At 42.3% G+C, this 12089-nt stretch overlaps 1 protein-coding gene across 1 annotated transcript; it reads right to left on the bottom strand.

Moving 5' to 3' along the window:
- Positions 1-566: 566 nt before the first annotated feature.
- On the bottom strand, positions 567-3550 carry LOC102024487 (melanoma-associated antigen B5-like). Its single transcript, XM_013506290.1, has 3 exons — positions 3501-3550; positions 1907-2096; positions 567-1352 (listed from the first exon to the last, which is right to left on the bottom strand). The coding sequence occupies exons 1-3, from the start codon at positions 3548-3550 to the stop codon at positions 567-569; spliced, it is 1026 nt and encodes a 341-aa protein (XP_013361744.1).
- Positions 3551-12089: the final 8539 nt, after the last annotated feature.

Here is a 12089-nt window from a genome sequence, read left to right as displayed (position 1 = left end):
GTCTTGTCATGGTAGACAGAGCGGACTTACAGGACTGCATGGGAGCCATAGCATTAATTCAACAATCCCACCACATGAATTAGGCCAGTGCCTAAATTAAATGAAAATGATATCCCATCAGGAATTTGCAGTTTCCAAAAGTTCCACAGAGCTTTTTCAGGAAATTTCTATTTGACAGTTGGCATGGAAACCAGTATATTCACTAATCCTTTTCACAATGCCCAAAAGTCAAATGGCAATTCAAGGTCTTGCTTGCCTGATTGAAGGTCACAGGCTCAAAAGTTCTATAACAGAGACTGTTTTTCATATTTGAGTTTCCCCGTGCCAACTACAGAGCCTGCCAGAGCATGTGCTCAATTACCGTTTACTAAGTAAGACTCAAGAACCAGGAAGTCTATATAAGAATTTAATTTTTATTAACTTTAATAAGGCAAGAAAAGCTTTAAAAACATTTAACTTTACAAAACCAAAGATTAAAAGCATAAGTATATAACAAGAGCTGAACATGTTTCAACTGTTTTTCCTATACTGAATAACTCCACTTACTATGGGGTTGTTAAACATTTTCAAGAAAATTCCCTATAGTGATATCCTCTCTCCTTAAGTAGATGATCAAAAGCTTCACACATCAACAGGCAGGACAAAGCAGCAGAATGTGTGGACACTGCAACAGGTTTGGCAACACTGCCAGGTTTGCCTGCACCTGCAATTAGGGCTTTTTGTCCCTCATCTCTTACAGCGATTTCATAAAGCCATGAGAAGTAAGCAGGGAAAGCCTTATTAATCTTGGACAAAAACTTCAGGACTTTCTTCTGGGTGGTGTTAGCACAGGCTTTCGGACCCCACAGAAATTCATGGTGTGCAGGATGACTGCCAGGCACCTGCCAGTACTGCAGGTAGTTTAACCTCACCAAATCTTGGGTGAAGAGCTTCTTGGGCTCTCCAAAGACCAGGTGCTTCCTCCCAGGATATATGTGAATCTTTTTCAAGAATCTCCAGATGTCTTCTTCAGCAGCACAGTTGCCTGTTATGAAGATGATGGCCAGAACATTCATCAGGAGACCACTCTTAGGGTATCCACTTCCAGGCTGAACCCGCCCATTACTGGGAAGGTTCAGCACACTAATGAGGTTATAGGAGTGATGAGTTGACTCAACTTCTCTCACTTCAACTGCAAAGACATTCTTCAGGTGCTCACAGGCTCTCTTGAAAATATCAGCAAATGCACATTTGTGTCTCCAAAGGGTGATGTGCAGCGTCTCTGCCCTGGTAAAGAGCTGTTTCAAGGCCTGAAAAGGGTTCTCCCTTTCCTCATATTGGCCCTCATAAGAAGCAGTGCCACTTTGAAGCACCTGGGGATAGCCACCTAATCTAGCGCAGGTCGGCTATGTGAGAAAGAAGACTACTCCTCCTCAGCTTCTTTGTCTTCATCTTCATCTCCATCTCCTTGTCCTTGTCCAATTCTGTCTTGGTTATTTTTCTCTCATTGCTGGGAAAAAATACTTTACACCCAAAATTAAGAAAGGAAAGGTTTATTTCACTTACAGTTGGTGCAGTTTTCAGTCCATACTTGGCAGGTTACAAGGCAGAGTGGCACATGGCAGAGGGCTACAGCTCATGGCGGCAGAACACAGCAAAAGTAACAAACACAAAAGGGAGGAATGGCGGCATGCAGCCTCTTCCTCTCCCTTACATATGCAAACTATCCACCCCAGGGCGGGTGTAGCTCTCACACTCATAATCAAACTCTAAAAGCCTGCCCCATGACCGCATGAGGCTTTGGGGGGACACACAGACACAAAGGATAACATTCTCCTTCTTCCTTTCCTTCTTCTCCTGCTGGTGGTGGTGGTGGTGGTGGTGGTGGTGGTGGAGGCGGTGGCAGCGGTGGTGGCAGTGGTGGTACTGGTGGTGGTGGTGATGATGATGCAGCTGTTGCAGTTTCCTGGGCACTCTCACAACCCTGATTATCACCACAAACCCGGGGACGTTTCTTACGGGCATGGGTTTTGCTCTTCTGACGGTGATGAGGCATGATGATGCTTTTTATAAACGAAAGTGGGGAACGGGAGTAAGATGGCTGGTGCTGCAGGCACCTGGAAGAGGGAGAATGAGATTATGTGAGAACCCTCAGCAGAGAGATACCTCCTTGGCTTTAACCTGTGAGATGAGAGCAGTGCTCAAGGAACTGACAGTGCTCCTGTTCTAATCAGCATGTCCCTGTAAAGGGAGGGAGAATGAGTCTCAGCCTGTGGCCTACTATCCCTTTCTGTGATATTCTGGAGTGCTGACAAGGGCTGTGTGGGATCCTCTCAGTTCCCTTCACACATGTGACTAACTGTAGTGAAGTCCTTCACTGCTCACTTCTGTTGCTCTGAAGGTGACTCCTCTAACTAAAGCCAACATTCTGTATCCAAGAGCCAAGAGGAGGAAGTGAAAGAGCTTCTCAGCCTATCATCATGTCATCTTCTCTGCACCATCAAAAGCTACATAGAAGCCTCTCTGTCATGGGCTGTTAAGATAAATAGTTCTCATTTGAAAGTTCTCCTGCTCTCCAGGTACTGCCTGTTACAACTGTCTTCTTCTGACTGGCAGCTGAATCCTCGCACCAAATTTTACTTTCATCATCTGTTTTGCATTATTTGCTATAAAAAAGTGATGGGAAGCCATGGCTTGACAGGTCTGCCTTGGGCCTTCAAGTGCTGGATTTATGAGTCAGGCTGCAATGCTTTGTTTCCTATTCCATCAAGAGTAGTCCTCTCAACCATATGTTTGGCTTCTGAAGCCTTCCTTTACCTAGAAATCTGTGTTCCTGCTGGCATCCCTGAGACTCCCTAAGAGGATACAGCAGCTCCTTCACCTGCCTATGACCTCACAATGCATATAACAGATGGATTTTGTAGTAGAAATACCTAGAAATCCTCCTACTGTTGACCTTGTGTGTCCTTTTAGACAAAGTCTCTTACCACTATTGATAGCAGCCCCTGCTCCATACATGGAGACAATGAGCACAAGTCACATGCTAATCCACAGATATCTCAAGCTCTCATCAGAGTGTGGGTTTCTTCAGTGCTTCCTTCAACTCCTAAGTAGCTGGGAATCTCACCCATGCTGACCTGAAGCCCGTCCACTCAGGCTGAGTCTCTCACATCCCTGCTATCCTCCTTTGAGAAAATAGTCTCATAGTTTCACACAGGCTCCCTAGAACTGATGACAAGAACAGGCATATGCCACATCAATCTTGTGGGATCAGTGATTTCCTGAGAACTGTTTTGCTCTTGATTCCTTGCAGGTCATGCTAGTTCTTCCTTTGCTGACCTGAGCCATTTCTCCTCAGTGCAAGGCTCTCCGCTCACTGATAGCATTACATGGAAAACAAGGGCTCACTTTCACCTGACCACCATATTTGAACATTCTGGAAACAAGAAACTGTCCTCATCCTTGGTGTGAAGGTCTGCTTCTTTTCTCTCTGCTGAACTACACTATTCACTTTTACTTACCTCACATTCCTCAGATCCCAGAGGTGAAAATTCAGGCATATCTCAGCCATCCGACTCTCCTTAGAGACCCTCAAGACTAAAAGCCAGAATGAAGCTTGGTGAGGTAAGAGGCTGGCACCCTCTTCTGAGGTGGGTGTTTCTTTCCTTCTCAGTAGAGCTCTTTACCTGGATCTATTAGAGACTGGATCTTTTCTAACTTTAGCAGAGTTGGAAGCAGTAGGCAAAGCCTTTCTCTTCCTGAGGTACTGTAAAAGGAAGTAAGTGCTATCACCTAGGAAAAGATCTGGAGAGGTGGCCTGCAAGGGCTACATTTCTAGTGCTCCCTTTGTGCTGGGGTGCATCGCTCCCTCAGTGTCTTGGAAGACTGGACACAGGACTCAGAGCTTTTGGCCCCTTTCTCTGCCATACCTCCTTATAGCAAGGACCTCGAATTTCTGAAACCCTCCTTACAGAATCAGGCTGACACTGCACCTGTGTCTGCAGAAATCTGTAAGGAAGTGAAGCGAAGATTCTGATTTAACCCCTGTAGGATTAGGTGCTCTCACTTGTATTTATCCAGGTCCTCTTCTTGCCTCCTCTCACACTAATGGAAAGTTTTCTGGAAAATGCTGCATCTCTGTAAACTCTTGAGTAGTGCCCCTACTTCTAATACTGGGATAATACGTCTATGTCTCTGGAGTGGTGTGAGATGTGAAATCTGAAGAACAAGGTGGGGGTCTAGGAAAAGGGCCTGGCTGTCACATAAAACACATACTAATGTATTTCTTTTCTTCTCGCCGGGCTCCACCTCTCTGTTCTTTCTGTTCTGCTCCTTAAGTGACACCTCTCGTCAAGATGGTCATTTTATTACCAGATACTATTTTCTTATTACCCAAACTTTTCATTTGTTTTGGTATTCTTATTGTCCCATTCCAATCCTGTACTTTGAACATATAACTGTTTATTTTTAAGTCATGTGAGATATATTTTGGAATAGTAAGGAGAGACACAATAACACATACACAAATTCAGCTTCAGGTTGGATGCTGTGGTATGGTGTGGGCCCTATAGCTTCTTCCAGATCAGAGAACTCTTCTAGTTCTATCACTATCAGGAGAATATGACAATATTACTCATCTTTAATGAGGCCATTCCAGTGAGGTAGTCTTGCTTTGGACTGTGTTCTTCCTAAATTTCTATATTAAAATCATGATGCCCAATGCAATAGTATTAGGAATCAGGGCCTTTGGGCTATAATTATGTTTCGATAAATTCATGAGAATGGGGCCCCTATGGTGACATTAATACTCTCATACAGTACTAGACACCTGTGCTTCCTACTCCACCAGCAAGAATGTAGGTGTGTACATTGGATACCTCGCCAAGAACTGAATTGACTGGTGCCTCATCATGGACTGCTTGCCTCAAAAGTTACAAGGAATTAATGGTTAATATTTATCCTCCCAGCCTACGGAATTCTGTTCTTGAAGCATGAGATAAATCAAATTAATGCTGGGCATGGTGGCACAAGCCTGTGATCCCAGCACTCGGGAGGCTGAGGCAGGAGGATCGTTGTGAGTTCCAGACCAGCATGGGCTACAACCTGAGCTCAAGGCCAGCCTGAACTGCATGGCAAGACCCTGTCTCAAAAAGACCCAAAATTTTTTAAAAAATCAAATTAACTTTGTAGGATCATGGGAATATACCTCTCTATATGAGAGAACCTGTTACAATGATCAGCAAATATTCAGCATTTAATAAATGGCATTTATAGTAATTTTTACACAGATAATGCAACTGTCTGCTATAAAAAAATTTTAAACATAAATTCAAAGTACGTCAAAGGAAACTCAGTGCTCTCAAAGAACACTGAAATAGCCAAAATGGGCTTTAGCAAGTAATGTTACATTTTCTCTGTTAGTATATTTGTTATTAAATTGGGGAATAGGCCATTCCTTCCTCTTGGATGCAATGCAGGGCACCTAGAATTTTTATCAAAGACCAATTTCTTTGGTGTCACCCAACTGCCCTTCCCTCCAACCTACCTCTATTTTCATTCATTTCTTCTCCACAAAAATTAAGCCCTCTCTTAAAATTTGCCAAAGTACACTCAGTCACTTAATTAGAATGCCTTCTTAATGTACTGGGATCTTGTTCTATATTCAAGGCAAAATATGACAAAAAAGTGGCTTGTGTGCATCAGATCTCAACAGAGTATTCCCTTTTCTCTTCAGAAACACCAAGAGACAGTGTCCATAGAAGAACAAGACTGTACACTGCGTTCTGAGATCAGGGCTGGGACAGCACTGAGATCAGGCCTGGGACAACATCTCCCATTCTTTCCTACTACGGGCAGAATCATTATTCCCTCTCTACATAAATTTATATGCTGAATTTCTAACAACTAGTGTCTCAGAATGTCAATGTAGTTGGAGTTAATGTCTTTAACAGAGGTGATTAAGTTGAAGTCCATCAAGGTGTTCCCTAATACAATTTGACTGTGTGCACCTGTGTAAAGAATCGGTGCACAGAAAGACATTAGGCTGGATGCAGAGAAAAGGACCGCATGGAGAAGAGGCAAAACAAGATTCCCTTCTGCAAGTCTAGGAGAAAAACTTCAATGGCAACTGACCCTGATGACACCTTGATCAATGACTCCTAGTCTCCCGAACTGTGAGTAAGCAAATGTCTGCTTTTTAAAGACATCGTCCATTGTATCATTTATAAAAGCAGTAACATACTAATACATTCCTCCAACTGGATTATTCCTTCTTATTTATCTCTGATTCCAAAGTAATTAATAAGAGCATGCTTTAATGCCCTCCTATGCACTCCACTGAGGAGGCTGCGATTTCCCCAGTATGTTTATGTGGTATTCAAACACATAACATTGAACACTGGACACAGTCCCATATCCTCACATACTTACAGCCTCTGGAATCAGGAGACCATATACCACAAAGTGCCACATGGGGCTCACACTCAGGAATACAGCAAATAATCAGAAATTGTGGGAGGCAGGATTTGTACATCAAGAAAAAAAGTCACTTCTTGTTCCCATGAGATAATGTGATTTGCTTGTTTAAATAATTCAAAAGGCTGGTAGAGAATGGAAACTAGCAAGAGCTGGGCCTGTTCCCCTTTATAAAGACAGATGGTTGTTCCACCAAAAGATCTTCTCACGAAGTACAGAGTATAGAAGGGAAATTGCAGTTGAGCTATTAGAGGCCATGCCAGATTCATGAATTATCAAGATTGCACATAATATTGAAATCAGAATTTAGGTCTTACACTACAGTACAATTATTCATTCATTTGTCCATGTTCTCTTTTAAGACACATTATTTGAGAGTTTAACCTCTGCTCAGGAGCCTCACAACTTCATATAGCTAACCACAACTATATATGTCTTATAATTTTCCTCAATGTGATTAAGGCTCCCAGCTTCTAAAACTGCAGGGATTAAAGCTCAATCATTATCTGAGCATCCCCAGTGCTAGCTCTGGTCTTTCAAAGACCAGATACTCAGCGTTTGTGACAGAAGGCAGATGAGTCTATACAGAAAGTTTGAAGGATCCAAGGCAGAAACCAAGAGTCTGCACTAGAGCCAGGAGACGACATCCAAACTGAAGGTGAAGACTGGAGCTCCTCTGAAGAATGGAAACCCCTCTGTCCTTCCTCATTTCCCTTTTATATCATCTAGGGTGTAGAATTGCTGAGCCAAGTTTAGTTAAGCTTCTAAACTTCTCAAGTTGACACGATCAATCAGCCACTACAAGTGGTACGATAAAAGACCCCTGTGGAGTGCTGCTTGACTGAGAAGCAGATTAGGCCAGGGAGAAATCCCCAAGAAGAAGAGAAAAGAGGCTCTTCTTCCCCAGCTGTACTGTCCTAATTCCCCTGTGATGCTGAGAGTCATCTTATGCCACATGGAATTACTGTCAGATGAGGGGTTTCCCTCCTGACATGGCAGCATGATGGCTGTGGTCAGTGGCACCACGCAGAAATGTGTGAATCCAGTACAGAAAGCAGGCTGAAAGTGTAAGTGCACCTTCAGCCTAGAAATTCTACCATTCTCTAACGAAGACTTCATTTGCAGTTTTCTGCGAGGCAGTGCTGCCAGGAACACTGGGCCCCTGCTCATACGCTCACCCTGTGTTGCTGGTGCCCTGTGGAGGATGTTAGAGCAAACCTTGGTATATACCTTCCGATCCCCGCCTCAGGCATTCTGTGGGAGGCAGAAGGGGCTGGAAATTTCTAAATCTGAGATATCCTTTTATTTCACATTCAAAAACATGTCTACTGGTAGTAGGTAATGGAAGGCACTTTTTGTGCTGCTTTTACATTGACATTGCATATCTTCTTGGGACCTACAAGGGAAAAATAGGGACTCCTCATTTGTTAGTGCTCTTGAGGTGCCTCCCTGTTCCCTTCTCAATGGGGAATTTTCTCCCTCTTCAACTATGGAGTCCCTGTCTTTGTACTGGCACATCGTTCTTTGGCCCCTCACTTCATTTGTGTAGCAACTGCACCTTCAGACTATGGATCTTTCCTACAGTAGAGGAGATGTTACTAAGTGGTAGGAATTCCAGCTTGACACTCCTTGCCTGTGTCTTCAAGGCCTGAAATTAGAGCAGGACCATATTCTCTGCTATCACATTTTTCAGTAGTAAATGGTCCTCTCACTACTTATTTTGATGCCTAGAATTCCTCCCTTCCATGCCCTGAGGCCGGTCCCCTCAGAGGAAAACCAAAATCAGTGTAAGATCCTCAGCCCTTGCTCTATGTGTCTTCTCATCCAATGACACCTGCCCTTGGTCTCCCAAGGTTGAATAAGGAATACATTCCATGTTGCTTCCAATGTTATGAGGTGTGTGGTCCCTGGGATGCCAATGAGGCCTCTGAACAAATCTGGATATCTTCCTCCTACGGTTGACCTCAGGCCACAACCCTTAGACCAAGTTCCTTACCCCTCGTATACCATGGAAGTAAGAATGTCACATCATGGGAACAATGCCCAAATAGTAGTAGGCTGCTAACAAAGGTGAGGATTTGTGTGATCTTTTCAGTTCTGAAGATGGAGAAGTGCCCGTGACTTTCCTCAAGACCTCTACATTAACTTTTTCTAAAAACATTTATTTTGAAAAGGAGAAAAGAAAACAAACACAAAGGCAAAACCAAAACAACAAAAACAATAAAAATGATACAGAATTTCAAGACAAGATGATAGGAAATTAACAATAATAATATAACAGTAATATAATACGAATATAACAATAGTTGTTATATTACATATTGTTATCTTCAAAGTAGTTGCTCAGATCACCAGACACAGGCATGCAAGATCGATCAAATATTTAACCACTAACTTTTTCCTTCAACAAATCAATAGAAATCAGTAGTACAATTACTCCAGCTATCTTGTGTATATTTAAAATCACCATACCATGGTGATATATGTGCACCCATGTTTATAGCAGCACAATTTGTAACAATTAAATCTTGAAAACATCCCAGATACCCATCAACCAAAGAATGAATAAAAAGATGTGTTTTTTTAAAACAGTGGAGTACTACTCAGCCATGAAAAAGGATAAAATGGAGTCTTTCATAGACAAATGGATACAACTCAAAAATATACATTAACTCTTGACAAGGACTAGCATTCCTTCCTTTGATTATTGTATTGCCTTCTCCTCTGCCCAATATACTCACCTATTCCCTCTTTCTGGAAGGCTGGCTAACAGTCTTGCTCACTTTATTCCAGAGCAGATGGCAAACTAAAGCTCTGTGGCACCCCAGTTTCATAGGTTCTGCGTTGCCCTAAATATTACTTATGGTTCTAACTTTGATTCCTTGCAGGGAATGGGACACATCTCTTTAATGCCATAGGTGTTTTTATGGCTTGTATCTAGATGTTTCCCCAAAGCCTCATGCAGCCATAGGTGGGGAGTTTCAAAGGTGGCTGGATTAGGGTATGTGAAGGTGCATTAAGGGTGATACTGGGATTAGGGGTATGGATAATGGAAGCTCCACCCTGGGTGTGGGTGGCATCAACAGTCTAGATAAAATATAAAGGGAGACAAGGAAGGCAGGCTACTGCTGCTGCTATTTTCTGCCTGTTGCCTGCCCTGCCAGATCACAGATTGTTTCACCTCTGTGATTCCCCTGTATCACGCTACCCTGCTTTGGAACCAGCCATCCATGAAATTTATAGTGAAACCACTATAAACGGTGAGCTAAATACACCTTTCCTCCTTTAACTTGTGGGTGTTGGGTATTTTGTCTCAGCAATAAGAAAAGTAACTAAGACAGTGTCAAATTCAGGGCCAAGGTCTAAATTTCTGAAACCCCAGAGAGTTAAGCCAGGAAATGCCACTATTAAGTCAGGACTACCACTATCTGTTCTCTGTGAGGGTTGATATCAAGATTCAGGCTCCTTGTGGCTCTCTGTTGTTTGGGACAGGTCTGTGCACTCATTCCTTATGCAAGGGCCTAATCTCGACTCTTAGAAGGCTTTGGGTTTCTACTTATTTAATTCAATGTATTTTTCAATGATACATAACATTGTAGCTACTAACAGGGTACCATGTGATGCTTTGATATATATATATATATGAAACATTTAAATTAGGTAAAGCATGTCTATATCATTAAACATATATCATTCATTTGGATCGGAAAAATTCTAAAGCCCGTCTGTGTGCTTTTAAAAATATATAGTTTACCAATAGTCACGCTACTGTGCAATAGCACACCCGAACTTCTTGCCCCTTTCACTTAATGCTCATTGATCAATATTTTCACTTCCCACCCGTGCCCTATTCTCCCCAGTTTTTGATAACCACCATTCTGCCCTCAACTTTCATGAGATCAACTTTTCTAGCACCTACCTATGACTGGGAGGATCGTTTGCCACTGGAGTGAAATAAGCTGGGCACAAATAGACTCTTCACATTTCAGATCACCCATACCGAAGGAGGCATTCATGTTTCTGAGTACCCTGAACAACATATGACAGGACACCCAGTCTAATAGCTGTGCTTCAGCCATCTAGATCTGAGAGCAGACAAAGACGGTTCTCTGTGGCTCCCTTTTTATGGGGTACTTGTTTTCAGTTTTTACCACTTAAATTCTTAGTGTTGGCTCCTGCCATTTTGTGGGAGGAACAGGCAACGTAATTTGGACCTCTTGATTTCCCCCCTGCAACGGCCTGGCAGAGAATAGCCTGCATCCTAGTAGTGATATGCCATGAGAAAGCTAAAGCAAAATGTGGAGGCAGGTGCTGTGCTGTCAGAGACAAAATGTACTGCTCTATACCTTCTCGTCACCAGCTAGCCTTAGCCCCTTACACAGTTCTGTTCATACACTCACATTTTCTACAGGGAAGAGGATGAGCCAGAAGGTTATAGGAGCGCCTCATTTTCTGAGAGGTAAAAACAACGACCTTGAAAATAATACTGTCATCCCATGTCCCTCCTCTTTTATTCATACCTCACATTTATTTTGGTGCTGATGTTGCTTATTTCTTGAGCTATGCATACAAAACAGAATTTTGGGCTTGAAGTATTATTTTTATGTCCTAAAATATATTTTGATGAGAGATCCACAAAATGAATAAGTGACACAAGGTATGCCTCAGGCTTGGAGGAGTGCATGAACGTGGACTCTAGAGGAATTCAAACCCAGGAATCCAATCAGCCTTATCATGTACAATTCAATCATACATGTAATTTATATAAATAATCTGGAACAGTGTTAGGCAAAGGCTTTTAAAAATAAATAGTTCTTACTAAAATTATTTTGACACAATGGTAACAATGTTCTCTCATATAATTTTACTTTCAGAAGATTTGAAAATATACAAGTTCAAATGGCATAGAAATCCACACTATTTGAAATAATGCTAAATAAATAAAACTAAGTAGCATTTCCCTGTCACAGCTTCTGTTATTTGATGTGAATGTGGGGTTGTATTCTCTAATTGTAGCCAACACACAGTCCCTGTTTTGTGTCAGTGACCAACAACCTCCCTCCTATGTGTTTTTCCATCCAGTTTGCCCCCTTTTCACCCGTTTCTGTATCACCAGATGTTGAGACCTCCCTCAGAGTTTGACAAATCATACTCTGTTAACCCAGTTAAAATGTCCTTTTAATGGAGTAGAACCTGATTCTGCCAGCGCCTTGTGAATGTGAAGGCTCAGCAGCTTCCTAGAATCTCATGTCAATGCAGCATTGTACATATTTCTTAGACGCTCCCGCTCCCCTCAACATTGTGTCTAGTTTGTACACTATATTCACCCACACTGTGGAGAGCCCAAACTCCTTTGATTTCTGTGTCTGATGAAGATTTCTTTCCCATATAATTACAACTGTTGAGATTTCCTTTCCACTCCAGCTTTAGTCTCTCAAATCTGAGATATATAATGTGAAAGCCTGACCCTTGCTCACCACTCCTACAGCCTTATTTTTTTTTTTTTTTTTTTTTTTTTTTTTTTTTTGGTTTTGGTTTTTCTCTGGTACCGGGAACCGAACTCACGACCTTGCGCTTGCCAGGCAGGCACTTTGCCGCTGAGCTAAATCCCCAGCCCCTCCTACAGCCTTATTCAG

Source organism: Chinchilla lanigera, unplaced genomic scaffold (genome assembly GCF_000276665.1).
Source record: "Chinchilla lanigera isolate Chin_1 unplaced genomic scaffold, ChiLan1.0 scaffold00108, whole genome shotgun sequence".
Classification (NCBI taxonomy): domain Eukaryota; kingdom Metazoa; phylum Chordata; class Mammalia; order Rodentia; family Chinchillidae; genus Chinchilla; species Chinchilla lanigera.
Note: the sequence above shows the minus strand (reverse complement) of the source record. Positions and strands in the feature narration are given on the sequence as shown.

Excerpts from the sequence above, each read along its gene's own strand:
- LOC102024487 (XM_013506290.1), bottom strand. The coding sequence starts at position 3,550 with ATGGCTGAGATATGCCTGAATTTTCACCTCTGGGATCTGAGGAATGTG. Across the intron at positions 2,097-3,500 it reads TGGGATCTGAGGAATGTGAG|GTGCCTGCAGCACCAGCCAT; the intron begins GTAAGTAAAAGT and ends TCCCTCTTCCAG. Across the intron at positions 1,353-1,906 it reads CATCATCACCACCACCACCA|GTGCTTCAAAGTGGCACTGC; the intron begins GTACCACCACTG and ends GGCTATCCCCAG.